General features: G+C 39.3%; 1 protein-coding gene across 3 annotated transcripts in view; it reads right to left on the bottom strand.

Annotated features, from left to right (window-relative positions):
• The window catches only part of srgap2 (SLIT-ROBO Rho GTPase activating protein 2), a 138,335-nt gene that overhangs the window by 44,670 nt on the left and 67,316 nt on the right, over positions 1–26,349 (bottom strand). For all 3 annotated transcript variants that reach the window (XM_051122167.1, XM_051122169.1, XM_051122168.1), the window contains 2 exons: positions 13,783–13,945; positions 1,193–1,255 (listed from right to left, as the gene is read on the bottom strand). In XM_051122167.1, the coding sequence (XP_050978124.1) occupies positions 1,193–1,255; positions 13,783–13,945 (226 nt within the window). The remainder of the gene's footprint in view (positions 1–1,192; positions 1,256–13,782; positions 13,946–26,349) is intronic.

Below are 26,349 nucleotides of genomic sequence, written 5' to 3'. Positions count from 1 at the left end.
AAGTAAAATAAAATATAAATATTAGATGGGGGGGACCCTTAAAAAAAAACAGAAATGTTGCCTTGGCTACTAAAATTACTGACACAAAATGAATTAAGCTTAACAGAAATACGTATTAAACAAAAGAAGCAATAATTACAAACGCATCTAACAAAACCACTAAAACTTAAACTGAAAATTCAAAACTAAAATCGTATACAAAATATTAATAAATACTACTAGTAATAGACAAATTAAACTAAAATAGCACTGCATTTAATGATGATCTATTGAAAAATAAAATATAAACATTAGATCGGGGGGAAAAATTTACAAAATTAAAAGATTATAAAAATAATTAATATTAGAATAACACTGCATTTAAAGATGATTTATTGAAAAATTCCTGTTTAAGAGTCCTGTATAAGGCCCTATTTTGTACCATGTTCATGAAAAGTGCCATGACCTCATTAGTGGAAATGTAGCTTGTTCACATTTTCCATTTAAAAAACGGTATATTCTGTGGCAAATAATTCGAAGAGAATTTTAAAAAAAGTGACTTAAGTTTGAGGAAGTCTATAAAACATACAGCTTAGTTGGAGTATCATAATATCTTCTGCAACTGCAGCGAGTAACGAATGAGTCTCTTACCATCCTGAGAGCATCATCACCATTTGGAGAGCTCTTATACTCCTCAGTGTTCCACTGTGCCACTGCAAAAGCAATAGATCTGCTTTTGAGTCTCAGGTAGGCTACAAGTAGTCAATCTGCGTGCCAGCTGGTTAAATTCATTGCTGGCTGGTGACTATAATTACTATCGTTCACTACTTGTTCATGTTTCCCTGTCTTACTGAGGAATTACAAGGACTGTCTGGAAAACTCTGTTTTGTTCACATACACACAAATCCATTTCAAGGCACATAAACATTAAGGAGAGATTAAACAGTTCCATCTAGGCCTCTTTAAAACTACAATTCAGACACACCCTGTAACACAACCACACACAGGGGGCACACAGTGACTAAAAGCTCTCAAAATATTTTCAACATGAAGAAAAAGTAACTATAGCCAATTCCACGCCTCAAAAATACTGATTGGACTACAACCACAAGAGACCAAAAAAGCCACTCGACCAAAGCAGAGACTCAATGCCTCATCGCTGCAGCAGGCCAATGCAGAGGAACTAGAGATATTGGCTGTGTTTGTATCTTACCGTGTACAATTCGTTCAGGACCTTCATCAAATCCTCCTGCAGCTGGAGTCCCACCTCTTTACTCTGTAAGAGAAAAGAAAAAACATTAGTATAAGACAAATGGAGGGAGATAATAGTGTAGATCAATGATTAACAGTAGTGCCCTGTTCTCTATTACAACCGACTATCATTTTTGGGCCGTGAGCCCTGAAGCTGTCACTGTTAGACCAATGAGACGCTTTTCTGCCCTCTCAGTAATGGAGGTCATCACCAGCTAACCTTAAACGCATCTAGTTCAATACAGTCCTGCCCAAATCATCACATTATACTGAAACATTGCACACTGGGCACATGGAAATTGGAGTTTTCAGCGTGAGGAATGAGGATCAATGGTCAGTCTTTTTCTAGTTGTACATTCTGTACAGTATGTACAGTATACATTCTGTACTTTGCAGCTTCAAAGGGCTCTACACGATCCCAGCTGAGGAATAAGGGTCTTATCTAGTGAAATGATCTATCATTTTCTTAAAAAAAAAAAAAAAAAAAAAAAGGCACGCATTACGTAATCACGTTACGTAATCATGCATGATTAGTTCTAGTGTACTTCGGTTCAAAAAGGTAGGGTAGGGCGAAAAACTCCATCTCATTTTCTCCTTCAACTTCAAAATCATCCAACATCGTTGTTTTACCTTTTTTTGTAAAGAGTGTTTGTTTGTCTCTGTACGTGTGCTTTGTAAACACTGAGTCTGTACTTCCACCTACGCATGACTTTTCCAACATGACTTCGTAATGCGTAAGGTCGAGCTAGTGCAAGAGCCCTTTGAAGCTGTACTGAAACTGTAACTTAGCCCGTTCAGTAACTTCAACCTGTTGGTCACCACTGAAGTCGACTACATGGAGAAAAATCATGGAATTTTTTCCTCAAAAACCCTAATTTCCTTTTGACTTAAGAAAAAAAAGACATGAACATTTTGTATGACACCGGGGGTAAGTAAATTTTTATCCTGGAAGAGTAACCATAAAAAGTCACTAGCATCGCTACTTCAAGTTAGTTCCGCTTGTGCACTTGTCTAAAGCTTATACTTCTGTTAGAGCGGTTCAACAATGCTGAAGTGTACAGACAATGTAAAAACATGTTTCTGTTCAGTGTCAATCAGTTTACAATGATTGTCAAAAAGCATACAGCCTAACTAAAACTGGAAACCATTATAATACGTTATTTTGATAACACTTCCTCATAGAGACTGTGGAATAAAGAGGTCTGGTAAACTCTGTGTGAGATGGAAATTCTGGTTTGTCGTTTTGGTGGATGCTGTGTCTTGTAAGAGGAAGTTCTGGAACGAAGACACAGCATGACATGAAGATGAAGTGCTTGCGAATTCAAGTCCAAACTTCAATCGCTGTGGGCTCATAACTTGAGAGCCAGCCAAGAAGATGTCTAGCTTCACTGAGGGCTCTGACTAAGTCACTTCTTCCCTATTCCCCACATTGACATTTTTGTAGGTTTTCCTGTTTTTGAAGGTCTGAATGAGGCTTTTATGGCTGTTTTGGACAGATGTCAATCAGCTCCTAAGTTCTTGCGGATGAGAAGTGACAGAAGAGGAAATATGAGACCGAAAGGAGATGAAGTGTGTGCATGGGCATAAAAGACAGAAGGGAAGTTAAGGGTGAAAGAGTGAAATTGATAGTGTGTTCACAAACAGTCAATCTGTCAGTCTTCACAAACAGCGATTGTGCAGTCACACAGTTCCTGTTCCATTCTGGATGGAAAGACTGGAGTTCATTTTAACCCTTTGAAAGCTGAGATGGATGAGTAGGATGTGCGGAGGCGTCCTGTAGGAGATCCCCTTTGGGGAGCCATTCATAATGGACCTCTGATGGGTTTTATTTGGAGGCAATGGACTGAGTAATATGTGAGAATGCACGAGAACACCCAGATTCAGAGCAGAGGATGAACGGCCTGTCTGGAGATGCTCACCTCACCTCTCTAAACATACCAGAGAAATTTTGTCTAGCTGATTGAGCTCATAACTTGGCACTAAAATACAGCAAAAGAAGACAAAGTTAAAGACAAGAGTTGAAGACAAGTGAAACAATGCCAAGACAAGATGCCTTTCTATTGCGCTGTATTTGCTGGATGCAGCCAAAACTAATATATCAGTGTATATTCACAAACAAAAGAACTTTAGAAACTACAGATGTGAATGAATGAGAAGTGCCGTAAGCTAAATCACACCTGTTGCAAAAATCAGTGACTTCTTTAACAAAGCAGGACCATCTCAAATTGTTTTATCCAAAAGTATTGTTTAGTGTAAAACATGTTGAAGATTTACAGGTAGGCTGTTGATTCATTAAATGATAAGCTGTTTCCACTAAAAAGCTGTTTATTCAGCACAGTAAAGCCTCTCCACCTTTTACATCCCTCTGGTCTCCTCTCCCACGTACTGCCAGACTGGAAGCATTAGCATTAGCAGTTACACTTTTTTTGGCTAATGGTTGCAGGCTTGCCTTCTAGTAGTTTTGACTAGAAACTTCCATGCAGGTGCGTTGAGGTAAGGTGGAGCTAAACTCTGCAGGACACTGGCCCTCCAGGACTGAGTTTGGACACCCTTGCTATAATACATTTTATGTCTAATATTTCAAAAAAATTATGCACATCATTCTTTAAAATATTAAAATGTCACCAAAACATAAATATAAATGTAAATATAAATGTAAATAACACTGCTGTACAATATCGAAGTTTCATCCACTTGACTGAAGGTCAAACTACTATAATTACATTTTATTGTTTTAAGGTGTACAAGATGTCGTCAAAAATGCTCTTTATTGCATTAAGGCATAAAATTAAAGCAAATGATAAATCTGGTTTATTTTTGGCATGTAGTGGCCCTTAAGTAGGGCACATTTTGTGTAAAAGTTTAGAATAATTTACGATAGAATTAGAATAGGCTGAACCGATTCCCCATTGAGTGTCTCTGCATTATCCTGTCTTCTTGTGCATTTGTCTTACACGGACAGCCAGTCTTTTTGGGGGACTTAAATGAATTAGTGTCATTTTAAATCTGCAACATTCAAGAAATCACAGATTTGGAATGAACAACTTCTCTTGAAATGGCTGAAAGGGTCATCCCTTTGTCCTTCATCTGGACAAACTCCTATCGCAGAGTTTCAGACACCTTAGAACAGCTTGCCATCTTCCAATCTCAGTGAAAATTGAAGGAATGTTGCCAGTTAAATATGGTTTGTCAAACAATTAAGGTAATCAACAAAAGGTGCCAGATTACCACCAATAACTTAGAGGTATCTCTAAGTGTTTTTTAAAAAATATCTCATTTTATACTGTGCTTCAGAATACAATTAATTTCTGACTTATGCTTAAAAAAACTGCCTTTTTACACCTGTTAGGGTAACTTCAAATAGGACTAAGCAGTGACCTTGAAATTTAGGAAACTATAGGTTGATCTTTAATTTTGATCTCCACTGTAATACTAAAAAGTTTATATATTTCTCAGTGGAGACTGAAGAAAGAGGAAGGAAAAAAAAACTTTTGTTAATCTTTTCTTAATTTAATCACAAACACACATAATTAGCAACCATAATCTCATGAGGAAAACACATATAAGTGCTTATATATAAGTGCTTGTTCCAGGTTTTCATAAACCCAAAAATAACCACTCAAGCCATAAATGGCTGGTGCAACAACATAATTGGAAACAACCTCAGACTAGTGGATTTCTCCAGTGGAAAGGCCTAAAAATACCTCCAAACAAACATCCAAATACTTTATTCATGAGAATGTTGTCCCGTTGTATTTTCCTGTCATGTGTGAGTGTTAAACTGAAGGTGTGGAGATAGTTCAGAAGCATATGGTCTTCCCAGCTGACGTCTGTAAGCTCATTTGTGCTTACAGACCTGCTGGGAGAGACACGTGCAGTGGGGTCTGGCTCCCGTCTGCCTTACTGGTTGTCCTACTTCAGATCAGTTCAGCAAGGAACATTTGATGGATTTATTCAGCCTGCTCTTTCTATTCGGATTGTTGAGTCTAAGCTACTCCTTTCCACTTTTGGTTTCTCTCTCTTGCTCTGCCACTCACAGACACACATAACACTTCCCCTCTAAGCAGCATAACACTCCTGCGGTGAAATGGATCTTGAGGAGTGTGGTCGGAGCAGGCAGAGCTGCCTTCCTCCATCTGCTCGGAGACACACTCCAAAGACAACACACAAAGAGCCCAAAAAATGGGAGTAAACTATTGATTTTCCATGAAGGCCTCTATAAATCTATTGGGCAACAGGGGAGAGACACTGGGAAGGGAGGACATGGATTTATGAGCTTTAATGGCGAGATGCACTTGTTAAATGAAAAAGATCACACGTTTGTCGGTGAGCTTGGCAGGAGATTGGTTTTGGTTCTGCACAAATCTGTCAAAGAAGCATCACTTTGGGGTGTGTGTGAGCGGATTGGTTTACTGACACTCGATATCAGTGCCAGAAAATGACAAATTCCCCCCAAAAACAAGGGCATGTGGTTGAACTGATGAAAATCCTTCATCTTGATTCAAAGTGCTATGTAAAATAAATAGATAAATAAAACATTGCGCTTGAACTCAGTGATCGGAGCTACTTCAGCAGAGAAATGCTTAAGAAATAAGTCCATGACATGTATAATGTTTGTTGGTTACTGGAGTCCAAAGCACAGCCAATATTCCACAGTCTATTGTATTTTCCTAATAAAGAAAAATGACTTCAGTTTATTTTCATCATAGCTTGTGTTAGTGGCACTAAATGAGTCTCCAAAGAGTTTTTCCAAACAGGACAATGCACTGATATTACAATTCTGGCCAATACAGATCAACCAATAATAAATGTCATAATAAATCACTAATATTAAATGGCTGAAACTACACTCTTTTGTCTAAAAATAAAACACTAACAACTTAAATCAATTGTTTTAAATGCTGCAAGTGAATTTACACATCACAGCATTACAGTATGAAAAACTGACATTAATTTCGAGATTTGCTAAAGATTAGTGTTTTTAAAGATTATCTTTAAGTGAGAGTTAGATAATGACATTATCAGCATATTATACTATGGAGCTGTTGAACGCTTGAATCTTAAATAGGGTCCTACGATATCTGCAATGCGAAAAATGCAGCTGGAATCACGGAATCCAGTCATAAAAATGGAATTTACTGTATAACACTGAATATTGTGGAATTTGCCAAATTTTGAATGAATAAATCAGTAGGTCAGTACACCTAAATCAAAACACTATGGACTAGTGTCTGTGAATACTAAACTGCAAAAATACTTTAAATATCTATCCTGCATGTTCTGCGTGTATGTGTTTGAATGAATGAGAAAAATAAATACAGAACACAGTATTTATGAGAAAAAAAGAAAATAAAAAAGTAAAACATTTTTGCTGTTAAACTGTTTTATGATTTATAAAATTTAATTTAACCATGAACTGAATCCAGAAAAAAACAAATGGAAAAAAAAAAATGGAAACCAGTAAAATTAAATAATAATATTAATAATAATAATAATAATAATAAACGGAATTGGGGAAAAAATAAAACTGAATTTGGGGGAAAAAAATAAAATGGATTGTGGCCGTAGTTAAAGGGAATACTAGATATTAAGACTTGTATGGCTTAATATAGTGTAAATGATGCCTCTTACTGAAATATGTAGTAGAAAACCCATGAAAGATTTATGTTATTTAAAAAATCCACATCGTTGTATACATATTTTGGACAATGGAGGGCGCCATTATTTTGATTACGTAGAACGGTTGCACTCGGTGAGCTACTAGCGCTGAGCTAAGCTATTTCTACCACAACAAAACTGGGAAAATAAAATACTGATACTGTTCTACCCATTGTCTGGTCATGGTGTATGGCTGACACCTCCAGGCCATTTTCAATATCGCAGTTTTATAACTCTTCTCTGTATACGCGGTATTTATTTAGTTCGGCAACGAGCTACCTGGAGCAACAACTTCAGTTCAGCTCGCCAACGGTCATTGCCTTGAAGAAAGATATGCTTGTAAGTTATTGACTATTTTTAATAAATCTGTTAGTTTTATGTGCTATGTATAAACTGCTTTGTGTACATTGATAGTTGTCTAACTCTTCAGAGCTACATAGTTGCGAGGACAGCATAGATACGATGACCACAGCTAACGTTACTGAAAGAGCTTACAGGTGGCGATGGATAAAAGCATAGGCTTAAACTAATGCTGTACCATAGATTTCCCCCACAAAGACTCTAAATATTTTATATTAAATATTAATAAATCTAAATATTATTATCATGACGCCGCAGCCACTGAAGGAGTTTCTCAGCGTGGATTTTACTGGATATCCAGATGCGTTTAGACTTACATCCTGTAAGCTCTTTCAGTAGCTGTGGTCATTGTATCAGTATTTTATTTTCTGAGTTGTGTATTCCGAGTTGTGTTGCGGTAGAAATAGCTTAGCTCAGTACCAGTGCAATCGTTCTACGTAATCAAAACAGTGGTGCCCTCCATAGTCCAAAATATGTATAGAGCGTATGCATTGACGTCAATTTCCCGCCGGGACACGCCCCTTCAGCCGGACTGGGTGGCAAAAGAGCCTTCAGCGCGAATAGATTTAATAATAGAGGGTTTGCACCACTGATCTATATATAATGACTGGATCGCTCATTGCGTTCTAAATTGCCCTTAGGCAGTGAAGCCACCTTAAGTGTTCGATCCGCCATCTTACTATTCCCTACCGGCAGAGAGCACCATTGACTCACAGCTAATCCGCTGACCTAAAATCACCCGATTTTAAGCGTATCAGTCACACAGGACTAGTTTTTAGGCAATGTGTATGTAAATTATTTTTTACTTAAAATGTTATCTGCGATGTTTATCGTCTTTTCGAGCAGAATAAGCGATGTTTTCCAATCGTTCAGGTGGGTGTGTCAGCTGCGCACTTGCTGACAGTTAACTGATCCAACACAAAATATATTTCTTTAGGTAAGGAATTATGCAGGAAATATTAAACATGAACATATATCTGGTATTAGTATCTGAAGTTGATTCGAATATACAATAAATAACACAATACAAGCCTCTGTTACTATATTGCTCTATGCTGTATTGAAATTCAAATATTGGAAATAAAGCTTGATGTCTTTAAATCCGTACAATTATGTAATTAGTCAGCGTTATTTCTCCAAGTTATGATTGAGCAACTTCTACTTTAAACTCTTAAAGATCGCGCAAATTCTATTATATTAAGTGTCTTAAATTACATTATCTGACAACACTAACGTTAATTGATTTTGCTCAGTTTCTTCAATGAAAATAGTCTGAAACAAAGTCACAGCTGAGCTGCATCTCTATTCAAACACAGCTGTTCCGTTTATGAACGTGCGTTTTTAAACGAATCTGAGTCATTGAATCAATTAGCCATTCTAAAGAGAGTCACTTGCTTCATTCCTGAATGAATGATTCAGTGACAAAACCAGTGACTTACCGCCATCTGCTGACAGTTTTAGTTTCATTTTTAGAGTTTCATTTGATCTTTTTAGTTATTTAAATCATTTGATATTTCTATATTCAATATCCAGTGGTCAATGGATATTGATACAGCCAGGAATCGTGTTTCTATCACTTATATGTGAATTCTATTAGTTATATGTGTCTGATTTTGACGCCAGGGAAAATGAATAAAGCAAATTTGCCTGTGAACTCATTTTGTAAATACAAAATAGGTTGGTCTAAACCTATATCAATGTTATATATATCGTCCAGCTGAAAAACGTATATAGTTTGTCAGTGTTTATTTAAAAACATCCAGTTATGCAGAATTTAAGATGGTATATTTAGTTGATGACTTGTCAATACGATATACAATAATACAATACATAGGATATGATTTTACTGCACAATTCACAATATTACCATGAAATGATAACTGCAAATCCGCATTTCGCTGCCTGGAGACAATTTGTTACTTTGAATTGCAGCGATATTTTTGCTTACATGTCCATATCACTTTGCCACATGATTTAAGTTAAGGTCCTTACAGTTTACAGCAGAAACAAAAGGAACCAAAACCCACAACAACACTGACCAAATAAATAAATATAGTAAACAATAGGATAAAACGCCAAATTATTTCCATGTTTTGACCACAAAATTTGTACAGAAATTTTATTATGTTTTATTATGTACAAAAAGAACATACTCTCTTTCTCCCACTCCCTCTCCCTTACATACACACTCACGCATACAGTATGGACAGTTTTCAGTGCTGCTCTGGCGATTTTTCAGTAAAATAGTCTAACAAATTAAAAGCTACAGAACATTTCTCACTTGCGAGCTAATATGGCACTGTTATAAATAGTATGAAATAGATGAAGAGTTTCGCTATTAATAAAGATGTCAAGTTTTGCCAAACACTGTTAAGAAACAGACTCACAGGTAGAGATCAACCGATATATATCGATTTACAGATATTTTTCCATATATTTAAGCATTTTACCGATAAATGCCGGCATCTTGTGGGTGTTTTGAGAATTGTGCGTATGCACCGCGCCTGAGGGGAGACCGACAACAATGGCCTGCAAAGGTAAAGGATAGCCTACTTTCTTGCTTTGATGTAATCAGTAAACTTTATTTAATATAACAGCCATTAATGCTTACTTCAGATGTGATACATAAATGCCTGATTTGTAGCTAGTTTATGCAACTTGGCTCTAAGAAATAGAGACGTACTTACAGTCAGGTAAAATAATTCGTCAAGTCCTGTCCCAATAAACATAACTTTGCCTGAATTAAAAAATATACAGCCATGAATGAGCACATGTTGGAAATGAAAGCGCTGAATTGAATTCTCTCTCTTTTGTCTATATGCTCATCATTAGCCTCGTGAAGTCGGAGTCACGTATAGGCTTAAAGCGTCATAAGAAATAGAGACAAACTCACAGTCACGTAAGATAATCCGTCAAGTCCTGTCCCAATAACTTTCCCTGAACTGAATAATATACAGCCATGAATGAGCACCTGTTGGAACTGAAAGCGCTGAATTTAATTCTCTTGCTGTTGTATGCTCATTAGTCTCATTAAGTCGGAGTCACATATAGGCTTAAACGGCTATTAAACGGCTTATAAACTGTAGTTTTAAAAGTTGATATGACTCCTGTCCTTTATTTATTTTCTCCATTTGAAAACCTTTTACATTCTACATTTAGTTTGCTTATTAGTGTTGCAGCTGATGCGTTTTATAAATAAAATGTTTCACTGTTGTAATATGAAGATTAAATTTAACATGAAAGACTGCCAATTTTCAACACTTTTTAAGATGACTGAAAGGAGGAAAAACCAAAGTGAAGTATGGACTTACTTCACTCAGATTTACTTTATAATAGTAAATAAATATCGGTTCTGCATATCGGCCTCCGATACTAGGTCTAAAATGACGTCTAAAATGAAGGTGTTGATGGGATATGTAAGAAATTAGTCCTACATGCAAGAGCGTTTTAAGGACAAAAACCTGACTAATGTCTTAAAATACAACATCTGAACAATATTTGAGGTGTGGTAATAGTATTATAAACGGAATAACTGACTCCGGTCTGTTGAATTATTAGAAAAGTAATGCACACCCGATGTGTAACACCATGCATCACCACCTCGGGTGTGTATTATTTTCTAATAAATCAATGACTCATTGTCAGTTATCCTGTACTTAATTAATCTAGAGTGATCACAGGAAAAAGAAATAATAAATTACATTTTAAAATATATTCAAATAGAAAACACTAATTTTAAATTGTAATGTGTCACAACATTATTGCATTTTTCATAAATTAAATGCAGCTTGATATGTTTTATATTATATATTTAATATTTATTTTTTTAAAAATGCCAATATAAGATAACCAATATGATACCGTTATATTGCGTCTCTCCACTATTTGCTGCCACCTTAAAAATGCTTTACAATCTACTAATTTTTACTCAAGAAAATATGGTAAAATGTAAACATATCCCATTATAATAGAAGATAAAAGTAGGCAAATCAAATTGTGCTACATTTCTTATCAGGCACTGAATAATGGGAACAGGACTGATCCAAAATTTCACTGGCAAAAATTTCTCTTTCTCTACTTTGAAGGATGTTTTCCTTTATTGTGTGTCTGTGCTTATGGTTCAATAAAGTCGTAAACCTCCTCCGGACACGGCTCCCTTGACTGTATTTGCATTTAGAGTGCAGAATTTCTCCAGCATGTCGTAGCACTTTTAAGACAGGTGGGAGGTGTGTGGCACTGGGACATGGGGTAATCCCAATCGCACAGACTTCAGCGTTTTGCAGGAAGCCTCTAGAGACAGACTGGCCGGAAGCGTTCAATTAAAGGACTGTTATTCCTGCAGCACGGAGGGTCGGGTGAGCTAGGGTACAGGAGAGAGAGACAGAGAGAGTTGAGGAGAAAGCCTCATCTCTCTCTCTCATGGGAACTGAGGAACAGAGAGAGAGACAGCAGGAGAGAAAGAAGTGCTGATTGGGGTCTGTGAGACTTGCCACTAGATATACAGGGGGGGGAAATACAATTCCTTTATCCCTCTTGGTTTGGATTTTTTAGAAAAGTTTAGAAGACAAAGTTGCAATAAACCTTAAAGGGATAGTTCACCCCAAAAAGTAAAATTCTGTCATTAATTACTCATGCTCATGTCATTCCAAACCCGTAAGACATTCGTTCATCTTCAGAACTAGAGGTGCTCTGATCAGGATTTTTGAGGCCAATCACTGATCACTGATCACAGGAAGCTGTATCTGCCGATCCGATCACCAATACCGATCTTTTTAAAGCCTCCTATTAATCATGTAGAATTATTTATAGAGATACTACAATCAGGATTTTTAGACACTTATTCAGGGCCTGATGTGTTTTTTTTTTTGTTTTTTTTTTGAGAGGGGAGTTTTTTAATTTGAGGGGTGTAGGGGAGACTTATATATATATATATATATATATATATATACACATCGTTATTGAAAATACCTTTTCAGCATATTTACCGCAAACAATGCGCTGTCACTTTAATTCTGCGCGTGCAGCACAGACTCGGTGCGGAAACGATCTCTACACTGCTGCAGATACACTGCTCCTGGAACGCACTACTAGACCGCAACCATGTGCAGCTTGAACGCTTTAATCCGTTAGCATGAGAACGGAAAAAAATACGCACTGCGAACGGAAAAAAATACGCACTGCAAACGGAGGTATGTGAATGTGCGTTATGTGTTTAAGCTTCGAGTGTGCATGAGCGCCCAGCCTCCAGGAGAGCGCGCGACCGCTTAATGGTTAAACGCTGGAAAGAATTAAAAAGAAATGCAGTTTACAAACTTTAGCGATGATGCGACACTGATTCTGTTCTGCAAGTACCAATTCCTGTGTCAACTGTGCAGCTCGCTTATAGTCAGACGCGATGTGGTGATTGGAAGCCATTTACGCACTTTTGAGAGAGAAAGAGAGAGAGAGAGAGAGCGCGCGGTCATTCACTCGCGCTGTTTGTGAAAACACATAAGGTTTTCAAATTATTTTATAAGCCTCACCTTCAGCATTATAATTGTTTTACCCGCGTCGAAAAGTGCCTGAGACGGTGCCGCTGCATGTCATACCAAACCTCTCACACCAAACCTCTCACGGCAGGCGCGTCATCAGCTTTAGATCGGTTTATGAGATCCCCAAGGGATTATCGGCCGATAATGATCGGTAGCCGATCAATCGGAGCACCCCTATTTAGAACACAAGTTAAGATATTTTTACGATGATGTCACATTATTATGGACTATTTTATCAATGTCCTTACTACCTTGTTGCTGTCTATGCAGGGTCAGAAAACTTTTGGATTTCTTTAAAAATAGCATTTGCCTTCCCAAAGATGAATTAAGGTCTTATGGGTTTGGAACGACATGAAGGTGAGCAATTAATGACAGAATTTTCATTTTTGGGTAAACTACCCCTTTAAGTAGATACTCTGTGGAGGTTCCCTCATCCTTATTTATTCCCTCAATTAATAAAACTGGATTTGACCCTAAACAGACTAGGATTTCATACTGGATTCACCTGGATAACAAATGGGACTTGGAAATGTGATGATAAGAAAGCACCTCTTTCACAGCTCTGGAACTAGATAGTGAGCGACCTGAATTCTTGCCTGTCTAACCAGTCTAGACAAGCCAAGCGGAATGAGACACCAAAGGCTGGATGCTCTTTCGCATCTTGCAAATACGACAGGGCACAGATTTTTTGCTTGATTTAAGACTCTAATCATCTCACTATCAGCTTTAATGAGCATAAGAATATATAAGAACCCACAGAAGACATTTGTGAACCTAAGTGTTAACATGCAAATTTTTCTAGCCCTAATTAATATAAATACTGACCAATTAAATTATATATTACACATAAAATAATTTAATTCTAATAAAACTTTAGTGACCTATTGAACTGAAAAGCAGATCTATTGAACTGAAAAGCAAATAAAAAATGAGGCCTCAAGCTCAATGACCAATATAGAGGCTGTAATAGAGAAACTGGCTGGTATGTGAAGACAAATGTCACCTTTTTGAAGAGGCGTCCTGAGTCCTCGCTGATCTGGGCGAAGCGTGGGATGATGTTGTTGAGGTAGAGATCGCTGAGAGTGGCGTGGTCTCGACTCTCTCTCTTCACCTGAGCCAAGAGAAGATTCCAGCAGTTGACTGGAGACAAGACATTCTGCTCTTTCCTGCAGAGACGAGCAAAGAAAAAAAAAACATTTCTTATCAATTTATCATAAACGAGAGCACGGCAGAATCAGCTGAAAGAAGCTGTTTTTAAAAATACGTTATACTAGGTGGTTTATTTTATTTTGCAGTAGTTTCAAATATTTGTGCTCTCATTTAAACTTTAACCAAATGATTCAGTCAAATTAGATTTCAAATGTTTAAGATAAGAATACCATTTTTTAAAATAATTTATTAGTAAACACAGCGTTTCCCACTATTGAACCCTGTTTCTGCCACTGAATAAAAAATTAATTGTGACTTTTTATCTCAAATTTCTGACTTTATTTCCCGCAATTCTGAGTTTATCATGCAGTTCTGACTTTATAACTCACAATTACGAGTTTATATCATATAATTCTGAGAAAAAAAGGCAGAATTGTGAGTTTGTATCTCATAATTTTGACTTTATTTCTCTCAATTCTGAGTTTATATGATGCAATTCTGAGGAAAAAAGTCAGAACTGTGAGTCTGTTTTTCATAATTCTGACTATTTCTCACAATTGTCAAACAAGATTTTGTCAAACAATTCTGGCTTTATAACTCGCATTTACGAGTTTATATTAAACAATTCTGAGGAAAAAAGTCAGAATTGTGAGACAAAAAGTCGCAATAACCTTTTTTTTTTACTTTTTACTTTTAGTGATGGAAACGGGCTTCCATATCCCATACATTTTTAAAATAGAAAAAGATTTTTGTAAACATTTTAGAGTGATGATGCAAATTAAATTGAATCACTAATTTGATTTAAATCACTAAAATAGTTTGATGCATGGAAAAACGAATAGAAAAAAAAAAAATTGAACGATTTGCTTCTGTGGTTTAAAATAGATACACTTTAAAAATATCAATTAATATACAGACACAATCTTCAGGAAACTTAATGTATATTCACAGTATCACAGTATATTGTACACAATGTTGTTTAATTTTATTTCACCATCAAAATAATTTCAAATATCTTATAAATATTCATTATTTCTATACTGAACACACATACACACATACATATCAAGTTTTATGCAAATGAGTAATTGCTCAAATAAATCATATATGCAAAAAGTTGTCATCGGTCATTCAAACTGCTAACTGTTTTTAAAAGCTAATGACTTCAGATCTCTTTGTCGCTACAAATCACTGTGAACAGCCCACACACATCGTCATTACAGATAAATCAACTCAAAAAGCCCCACAGACTCCAGCTCTGATAGGGAATATGCCCAGGATGTTAAAGGTTACTCTAACACAAGCAGTACTGGTATGGTTAAGAAGGTTACACATGCGTATAGATCCATCTTGATGAACCTGTTGTGAAGTTGTGAAACCTCTATTTGAAGTTCACTCATGGACTACAGAGCAATAGATGTCACGCCAAAGAGGAATTCTGCTAAGCCTTGCGTTACTCCGGGCATATGCTGAAGGGATAGACCCAGTGGCCTGTGCATGCCAGAGGAGACAGCTGATGCTGAGGGTCCCGTAGAAGCCCATGACGTGGGGCCCGTTCCCTGCTGCTAAAATGCCTCTGACTGGGTGGGGCAGAACCTGAGGTTTCTTCAGAGCAGACAGTCTGAAATTTCCGCAGAGAGAGAATCAGGAAGGACTGCATCTAAAGAGCCTGCAGAAAGCATCTGGCAGTTAATGTTTTACAGACTGTCTATTTACAGAGGAACAGCTAACACATGACCTTGGTCCTGCTGTTAACTCCAGCACTGAGCATCTGTGAGAATTAAAATGATCAAACCCTTGTTCATCATATCTACCCAAACAACCAGCAACCCTATCCTTGTGACCTGCAAGGGCAAAAGTGCTGAGGTAAAATCCATTTCCTCTCTCATTTTAGAAACACAACAACTCATAAAATCATTTCTGCAGGGTGGATTAAACAGATATTAGGGCTGGGTAAAAAAAAATATAGATTTCACTATTTTAATTGATTCTCATTTTTATGAAACAATATTGATTCTGAAATCCCAAGAATCGATTAGTCTAGCCTGTTTTATGAAAGGGACATTGTAGCATGTCTTCCATTCAATAAATCGCAGTAAGTTTTAAAATTTGTTACTTCTGATATGAAACAAAGTCTCAGATTTCAAATTCTGTCCATTTTCTTACAGTATTCAAACAATAAATACTGTTTTGGTTGTGAAGTGTGAAGTGACAGATCGCTGTAGCACCTCAGTTCAAGAGAAGCGGACTGCGAGGCGTGCGTTAAACTGATCATGTCCGCTTTGATACCAGTTACACTGAAATAAACATGAATGAACGTCCAAAGGTATGTTAAAAGAAAGAGTACAACTTACTGAAATCGGTATTCTGTCTCATGTAATCACTCAATTAGTGTTTCAACCGTGCAAAATCATCAATATAACAGCTCTGTAAACAATATGTCAACGTTACATTTACCTCAGATAGAAACATATTCGGTCACCATAAACTTATTAGTCAGCTAGAAAAATGAACTCTAGAGAAGATAATTTTGATATTTTATAAAAATTATATATATATATATATATATATTCATTCATGATAACCTTTACTGTGCCTTTACTGTTCTTCAGTATTTAATTTAAAACCATACCAACTGAGAATATGCTGCATAAATCATACTACATACATAGCAGGACATCAGCATCATCTGAACCTGTTTTAGCATATTTAAAAGTGAAATGAAAAAAAACATATTCTGGGCTGAAACCAAGCACTGCTGATATCCTGAAGCAGTCTGAGTCTAATAAACCTCAAGTGATGTACACGTACAGATGCGTATTAACACCTGTCGAACACCAGTCCTGCATGTTGACGAGCACGTTGGATTAATCATATCATTCAACGAGGACCCTGTCTCTCTGTACAGGACATTCCCTCTGGCTTCGCCTGCCGACAAGACTTCAGACAGACACTCCTCCCAATGAGTTCAAAGAGAGGGGAAATCAGCCAGCGTTCAGAGCTCAGCGGGAGGCTCTGCAGAGGTACATCACAGCCTGTTCTCCTGCTCAACATCTGTCTGTGTTGTGGAAAGTACTGGACACATCTCACTTCATCCCATGTAACTCCTTTGATGATGGGATCAGAATAAAAAGACCAAATATACTGTCGTCATCAAACAGAATGCTATTTCTACAGATGATAAAGATAATTCGATTTTAATTATTTGACAGACTGCTGACGGAGCACAAGTGCTCAGATAAATGCTACACTGAAAAAAACCCCAAAAACAATTAGAAGATATTTTTGATAAAATCCAAAAGCTTTCTGACCTTGCATAGACATCAATGCAACTAACATGTTCAAGGCCCAGAAAGGTAGTAAGAACATTGACAAAATAGTTCAACCAAATTTATGAATTTTATTATATGAGATGAGAATACTTTTGTGCACAAAGAAAACAAAATTAGCGTTTTTATTAAAAAATCTCTTCTCTTCTGTGTCAGTATTCGAAGTGCGTTCATGAGTTGCATTGCTGTCTATGCAGGGTCAGAAAGGTCTCTAGGGTGTGTTCACATTTGTCATGTTTGGTTCAATGGTGCTTTGTTAGTGCGGTTCATTTGAGTAACTGTGTACGCTGTGTCCGAACCCTGGAGCACACCAAACAAGTGCACCGAGTAAAAGATGGGTCTCAGTCCGCTTCCAAATGAACTCTGGTGCGGTTTGAATTAAATATGAATGTAACAAGGACCAAATACTTCTAAACGAACTTCTAAACGATGCTACATGAACAGAAAACAGGAAGTATTGACAAGATGTGATGCTATACTACATGATTTCACAAAGGGAACAAGCAGTGTAACCGAAACAAAATTAACAGAGGGCAAGCGTGGAGCAACGAATAGGTAAAGTGCCTTTTATGAGCTCTTTGTGAGTTCGCAGGTGGTGAAAATAAAATCATATACACTAGGGATGCAACAATACAGTTAGTCCACGGTTCGATATGTACCTCGGTTTTTAACCACAGTTTTCGGTTCAGTTCAGTTCGGTTCTAATAGCTTGCCACATCAGTGTGTTTTTTTTTTTTTTTGCAACAAATTAACAACAAAAAACATCTTTACACTGAAAAAAAACATTATTATATTAGGTATTATTTTTTCTTTTTTTATGGAAAAATAGGATGGGTTTCAGTCATACTGAACACCAGAGGGCGCCCTCGTTCAGAAAATCCACATATGTGTCAAAGAAGTAGCACTGATTACTTTTGTTCCAGCCAGGAAATCTCTAATATGGATAAAGGAATCACTGTAACTGAATAAAAACAAGATATAACGTTAAACGTTTTGAATGATGAAATGTATGGACAATAAATACTCGTCTGCAATAATATATGGTTGATCTGTGTTCCTCAAGCCATCTCGTGTATTTTCATAATGATTAAGTACACTACCGTTCAAAAGTTTGGGGTCAGTAAGACTTGTAATAGTCTTTAAAGTAGTCTCTTATGCTCATCAAGGCTGCATTTATTTGATTAAAAATATAGAAAAAAAACAGTAATATTGCAAAATGTTTTTACAATATAAAATAATGTTTTTTATTTTAACATACTTTAAAATAGAATTTATTCCTGTGATGAAAAGCTGAATTTTTATCAGCTGTTACTCCAGTCTTAAGTGTCACATGATCCTTCAGAAATCATTCTAATATGCGGATTTATTATTAGAATGATCAATGTTGGGTAATATCAACAGTTGTGCTGCCAAATATTTTTTGGAACCTGTAATTTTTTTTTTTTCAGGATTCTTTCATGAATAACAAGTTTAAAAAGTACAGTGTTTATTCAAAATATAAATATTTTATAACAATGTAAATTATTTATTATTAACTTTTAATAAACTTTTAATTTATAACTTAATACATCCTTGGTGAATAAAAGTATTAATTTCTTAAAAAAAAACAAAAACAATAAAAATGTACTGACCCCAAACTTTTGAACGGTACTGTATATCTGTAAACCATTGCTAATCGACATACATAGTATATGTGTATAGAATTTATTGTCTGCCTCATTCTGTGATACGAAGCCACATCAGATCACACAAAGAATTTTAAACACTCAAATGATGCTATGAATTAAAAGCAAGTTATAATATTTTTTAGAACTTTTGTTTCTAGAACTCTTTTGTTGGACAACAGGTTTAGAAAGGTTTATCATTGCACGTCATTAGAAAGTAAGTTGCTCTGCGTGTGTTGCTTTTTCAAATATAAGCGGGGAAGCATTTCCTCATCTCAGTATGTGAAATCTTGGGCACACACAGCAAATTCCGAGAGAAATAAAACAACAAAATTATTTAAATGCAAAACCGAAAAAACGCAATTCACAAGTGTGTATTGAACCGTGGATGTCGTACCGAACGGTTTGATATTATATTGAGAATTGTGACATCTCCGATATACACACAACAATGAGCATACTCTTTGTCTGAATGGGTATGAGTGAATGGGTATTTTGATGTCATACACTCTTAGTGCCGCTTTAAGTCGGATGCACCTTTTCCTTTTGTTTGGAGGGTTCGGTGAGTTCCGTCATGAAATATACGTAAATCAACTCAACCAGTCAGGCTGTGAACATATCGCTATGTCTTCATTTTCAGTATCTTTTTAGGTCGCTGTTAAAAATGCCAGTGTTAACTCTAAGTGGACCAGACCAAATGTATCAATTTCCTTTTTGGTCCTCACCAAATGAACCAAACGAATGGAGCTACAAGTGTGAACACTTGTGTTTTGAAGATGAACGAAATTCTTAAGGGTTTGGAACGACATGAGAGTAATTAATGACAGAATTTTCATTTTTGAGTGAACTATCCCTTTATATTTTATTTAACATTTTAAACGTTTTCTACTTTTGTGTCACAAAACAAATGCTGCATTAAGTCCTCATCTTAGCAACATGTTAAGTTTAGAATCTATTGGATTACAACTGTGACCATATAATAGAGTTTTTATTTTGTGTAGGATGATCACTTAGAAAAAAGCTGAATACATAGGGAGCACTTTAATACGTGAGGTTAAGCTAGTGCAAGATGAGCATTTGTGGTTAAGTAGTATATAAATTTGTATTTTTCTTAGAAAATGACAGATCGTTTCGCTAGATAAGACCCTTATTACTGGGCTAGGATTGTGTAGAGCCATTTGGAGCTGCATTGAAACTGCAATTTGGACCTTCAACCCATTGATCCCCACTGAAGTCCACTATATGGAGAAAAATCCTGGAAAGTCTTCCTCAAAAACCTTAATTTAGTTTTGACTGAGGAAAGAAAGACATGAACATCTTGGATGATGTGGGGGTAGGTAAATAAGTCTAGCATATTTAAAACACTTGCACACCACTCTAACCAAGTTTCCCAGACACCCTTCTCCCCCATCTAAACAACCACGGTTAAAAAGTGTAGCAGAAATAATTGCATTTGGATGTTTGGAGGCTATGGCTGAGGTAAAATGTGGAATGAGATCTTGATGTTTGCTCTGCCAATGATCACACAACATGTTGGTATAAAGCAACACTTGGGAAATAGGGAAGAATGAAACTGGTTGGAGCATGCAGCAAAAAGTGAAGCAAAAATAAAGGTCTTGCACAACAACAGTTTAAAGAAGGCAAGCTCCTGATGGTAAACCACAGCTATGTGTGCCAAAAAATGGTGGGAACACCTCCATTAACTGACACATGGTGCAAGAGCATAACTACAAACAAAACAAATCTTTACATCTTCAAAAACCCCAAATGATGTGTAAAAAAATAAGAATACAAAATTGAAACTAGCAGTTTAAAGATTGTTAAATGATTGAAACTAACGTGAGGCATTGACAGGCCTGAGAAACATCCTCCCAAATGCACTAATTTACTTTTTCATATGCAAAGAAGCAAAACACATGCTTAACCACATAAGATGGAGTCCTAGGAGAAACTCAGTTCCTCTTGAGAAATGAACAAAGGGACGCTGATGAGATTAGCATGGCCCCTTGGCTGACGGAATGGGGTCTTAAATGGGCATTCAGATGAGGGAGCTCCGGGTCATTTCTGGAAGGCCATGAAAAGCGAAGGTCACATGAGCAGAGGAACTGCACAATTAACAGCAAGGTCATCGCAAGACAGAGCCGGCCTTTCACCAAAGGAACGCCTCGCAAAGCCAAGAAGGGCTAATTCCTAGGTGACATACACCAAGGACGTGACATGGTGGCATGTGAAGAATTTTAAGAGATGAAGAATATGAAGGAATGTTTTGACATGTGGTTGAATGGGAATTGAACAATGATATTACTACACAAAGCAAAAAAGCTGCTGAAAATTCAGCTTTGCTATCACAGGAATAAATAACATTTTAAAATATATTCAAATAGATAACAGTTATGTTAAAGGAGAAGTTCACTTTCAGAATGAAAATTTAATTAATTTACACACCCACATGTCATCCAAGATGTTCACGTCTGTCTTTCTTCAGTCGGAAAGAAATTTATTTATTTATTTTTTTTGAGGAAAACATTCCAAGATTTTTCTCTATATAGTGGACTTCCATGGTGGCCAATGGGTTGAAGGTCAAAATTACAGTTTCAGTGGAGCTCAAAGGGCTCTACACATCTCAGCTAAGGAATAAATGTTTTATCCAGCTAGGGCTGGGCAATAATTTGATAATGACAACATAATTTTCCTCGATAAAACGATATGAAGAGTTCGATAAATATTCAATACAATTTTTATGTGCCAAAAGCTGAACGAAACAGCGCGACTCATTTGAATCACGCCACACGGACCTTTTATCTGCTCAGACCAAAGTTTAAACTGCCACACTGCGCGAGCTCACTAGAGAAGATGCATTTTTTTTGGCTGCGTCCGAAAGCCTAGTCAGCTGACTTGCTGCCTCGCTGCCTTATCAGGCAATGATTTCAAATGCTGCGAAGGCAACTCCGGGAACAATTTTGTATATATATTTTGTATACAATATTATTTATTGTGCTTTTTACACTATTACGATTCATGAAGTTTATCATGGTCAAGATCTCATCTAAAGTAACAAGTCTGAGACAGGAAGTGAAGCAGAATTTGAATTCGGACGAGCCTTGATGCCTTCCTGCCTTGGAATTTTAGAGCTTTCGGCGCAGCCATTATCTTGATGGGGCGCGGACGCGCCTAGAAAAACCAAGTGCGTCGCTTCCATTATGAGCGCAGCTGCCGCGCGCCTACATTTAAAATAACTTGAGCGCAAAGACGCGATATGTGAACGCTCTGTCATGCGAGCACTAAACAGCGCTGTGAGATCCAGTATGAAAACTTGAATTCAGCGATGAACACAAATGACTCTTTGATTCAAAGTAGTTTAAAGCTGTGTGCAGTCAGAAGGCTTTTCAGTCTACATATCGCCATCATTTACCATACATTTACTGTAGTAAGACTTACTGCACCATGGTATTGTGGCAGCAATGTGGGATATTCACATTGAATTTTATTACAGAAGTAATGGTATATAATTATAGTATGTAGGCTGTGTATTTGTGAATAAGCTATAGCATGTGTGCATTTATACTGAATATTTTTGGACTACCGTTTTTCATACAAATAGGCTACCTATAAAACCATGTAGTTATATTTTTACCATGGTACTGAGGTACCCTTATTTGTGGTTTTAACTGTGTTTATAATGATTTAAAATGTATGCTTGCTACTATGGGAGACCAATGCTTAATTTAAAAAAAAAAAAAACTGGGTCAGAATAAATTTAACCATATAAAACTGAGGTTGCTACAGTTCCCTTTCGATACTACACTCGTCGTTAGACGCTACGGGAAAAAGTCCTTTTTTCTCCTTGACTGAAGCCTTTTTTAATAACGCAGTGAAACTGCACGGACATTGGATCGTGCAGAGAAACGAAACGAACCAATGACTCGGCAGCGGTGCTGCACAAGCCTATGGCGACGAAGCCCACCGAAGCCGCCAGAAAGGGCAGGGCCGTACGGCTATATAAGCGGCCGTTTCGCCATAGGATCCTCAGATTTCTTCTCCTTCAGCGACGGACTTCTAGATCTTCGCTCTTCGAGACTTCTAGATCTTCGCTCTTCGAGACAGAAGCCTTCGCTATAGAAGCCTCGCAGCGGATTGGGATCTTTCTGCTCGGCTAACTCGTCGCCTCTCTTTTGGCTTGACGCCAGCTGCATTCGCGATCTCTCTCCCCTGCCGCCATCCGGCGATTTAAAAGAGCTTATTTTAAAGAGCAATTTAACGGCTTTGTATAAAATGCCGCATGGTTTCTGTCGCTCGTGCAAGGCTTCCTTGCATGCTGCTGACGGTCACGGTGAGTGCGTTTCCTGCTTGGGGAAATCCCACGCAGAAGCCGCGCTCAACGAGACGGAATGTCCTCATTGCGAGGATATGAGTCTCGCCTCTCTGCGCTCGCGGATAGCGTTCTTTTCAGAACGTGACTCCGCCCCCCGCGCCGTCCCGTTTCCTTCTTCACAGGAGCCTGTGAAGAAAAAACAGCGGGGCAGAGGATCAAAGCGCTGTGAGCTGAGTGAGCTCACGTTGGCCCAGCCCCCGTGTGCCTCACCTTCTCCACAAAGAGAGGATTCTCCTGTCCTCTTTGCCCGCCCAGACCTGTGTCCCTCTGCAGCTGCGAGCGATCTGGTCTCCTTCGGCAGGAGCGAGGATGACATGCTGGACAGCATGTCACTGGCTGCTTCAGACGCGGAGGAGCTGTCGGGCTCTGTCAACGACCCCACCCCCCGCCGTCTGCTGACACCAGCGGTCCCAGGACTGGAACTGGCATGGACGCCGAACTTCTCCGTGTCCTGACCAGAACTGTGGATGAGCTGGATCTGGAGTGGTCTCCTCCTGAGGAGCCCTCACACAGCCTCCTGGATGAATGGTTCCTGCCGGGGCGCCGTCAGGCCCCTCGCCAACGGGCCTCCCCATTCTTTCCAGAGGTCCACGAGGAACTCACCAGGTCATGGTGCGCCCCCTACTCGGCACGCCTGCGTACTTCGTCTTCCTCCGCCCTCACGTCTGTCGACGGCGCCGAAGACAAAGGTTATGAAAAGCTGCCTCCCTTGGATGAATCAGTGGCCGCCCATCTCTGCCCACCCACTGCCATTTGGTGGAAGGCTAAAGCTTCACACCCGTCCAAGCCGTGCAGGACGACTTCGCTGGACGTGCCTATACGTCGGCTGGACAGGCTGCCTCAGCGCTACACTCCATGGCGGTCCTACAAGTATTCCAGGCCAAACTCCTCACTAAAACGGACAAGTCTGGCCTGGACACCGCCACTGTGACGGAGTTGCGAAGCGCAACGGATCTGGCGCTTAGCGCTACTAAGGCCACAGCCCAGGCAATAGGCAGGTCCATGGCCAGTTTGGTCGTGCTTGAGCACCACCTATGGTTCACACTGACGGAGATCAAGGATGCGGATAAGGTCCCCTTCCTTGATGCCCCGGTCTCCCCCACGGGCCTGTTCGGACCTGCTGTCGAAGGTTTCGCCGAGCGTTTCTCTGCAGCTCAGAAGACGTCCCAAGCTACGCGACACTTCCTGCCGAAACGCTCCAGCTCCGCAGCTGCTTACGGCCGCCCCAAGTCCTGAGCCTAGACAGCGCTCCCGCTCGGCCAGGCGCTACCCCTTCCCGAAGCGTCAGGGACCCCGGCCCAAGCTGGTGCTGGATCCGGCGCCTCCGCCATCGTCCTGATCTAAGGGACAGGAAGAGGAGGGGGTGAAGTCTCGCGGTTGCCGGACCAACCTCCAAAAGGTCTCTGTTATGCCTCCAAGCACCCCGCTTGGTTCTGGGTGCCGAGGGCGAAGTGTTTTGTGTAAAACCTGTTGTGAACACTGGGCCCGTTCAACTTGCGCCCACACAATCAGTCGCTGTTATAGCGAACAAAATAAAACAAACATTTTCAAAAACAGAGCAATCTTCCTCTTTCACCTGTAAAGGGTGTCTTGCCTCGTCACAACGGCCAGCCACTCGAACCAATCCTACCCCGGCCACTCGGGCAGAGGCCTGGCAGGCCATCCCCGGAGTGTCAGAATGGGTCATGGGGATAATAAAACGAGGTTATTCACTCCAATTCGCTCGAAGACCCCCGCGCTTCAGCGCCGTGGTCCCCACCTTAGTGGTAAGCAAGGACACACACGTCCTACGCTCCGAGGTGATGAATTTGCTGGAAAAGGGCGCTGTGGAAGTAGTTCATCCAGCCCAGAGCGAGTCAGGATTCTACAGTCGTTACTTCCTCGTCCCCAAGAAGGATGGAGGCCTTCGGCCCATCCTCGATCTGAGACACTTGAATCGGGCCCTCATGAAACGGCCGTTGAAGATGATCACATTGAGGCAGATCCTCTCGCACATACGCCCAGGGGACTGGTTCTTTTCTCTGGATCTGAAGGATGCTTACTTTCACATCCAAATAGCCCCCCCATCACAGACGATTCTTGAGATTCGCCTTCGAGGGAGTGGCTTATCAATACACGGTCCTGCCCTTCGGCTTGTCCCTGGCTCCCTGTACATTTACAAAGGGGACAAAGGGGAATCCGCATCCTCAATTACCTCGATGACTGGCTTGTTCTAGCCCAATCAGAGGCAGAGCTGTTATCCCACAGATCACTTCTTCTCAGCCATTTGGAATGCCTGGGACTCAAGGTCAATTTGGCCAAGAGCGCACTGCATCCCAGCCGACGAATCTCGTTTCTGGGAGCAGTTTTCGACTCGACCCAGATGAAGGCAATAGTCAAGCCAGATCGAGCTCTGGCAATACAGCGGCTCGCGGCATCATTCAAAATTGGTGCCTCTCACCCCCTCAAAATGTTTCAAAAGATGCTAGGCCTTATGGCCTCAGCATCCCCAGTGCTAAAGTTAGGCCTGCTTCGTATGCGGCCCCTTCAGTATTGGCTGAAACCATGGGTTCCATCTCATGCGTGGCGTCACGGACGTTTGCGTACCAGGGTGGACCAGGCCTGTGCAGAAGCCCTGTTTCCCTGGAAGAACTCGCAATGGATGGAGAGAGGCGTGCCCCTGGGTATGGTCTGCAGGAGGAAGGTGGTCACGACAGACGCTTCCAACACAGGTTGGGGAGCTCTGTGCGATGGCTAACCAGCTTTCGGCCTTTGGACGAAAGCAGAAGCAGGGATTCACATCAACTGCCGGGAGATGCTGGCAGTGTGTCAAGCCCTTCACTTCTTCTTGCCAGATCTGAAGGGACACCATGTGCTGGTCCGCTCGGACAGCATGACGGTGGTGTCCTATATAAATCGCCAGGGGGGACTTTCCTCCAAGCGCCTCTTCACTCTAGTGAAGGACCTTCTGGAGTGGGCTCAGCTCAACCTGTGTTCACTGAGGGCAACGCACGTACCAGGCAGACTAACCAGGGTGCAGATATGTTATCACGAAGCAACGTCCCCTCTGGGGAGTG

The sequence above is a fragment of the Labeo rohita genome, chromosome 11 (genome assembly GCF_022985175.1).
Source record: "Labeo rohita strain BAU-BD-2019 chromosome 11, IGBB_LRoh.1.0, whole genome shotgun sequence".
NCBI lineage: Eukaryota > Metazoa > Chordata > Actinopteri > Cypriniformes > Cyprinidae > Labeo > Labeo rohita.
The sequence above is the reverse complement of the archived record's forward strand: the minus strand, read 5'-3'. Positions and strand labels throughout refer to the sequence as shown.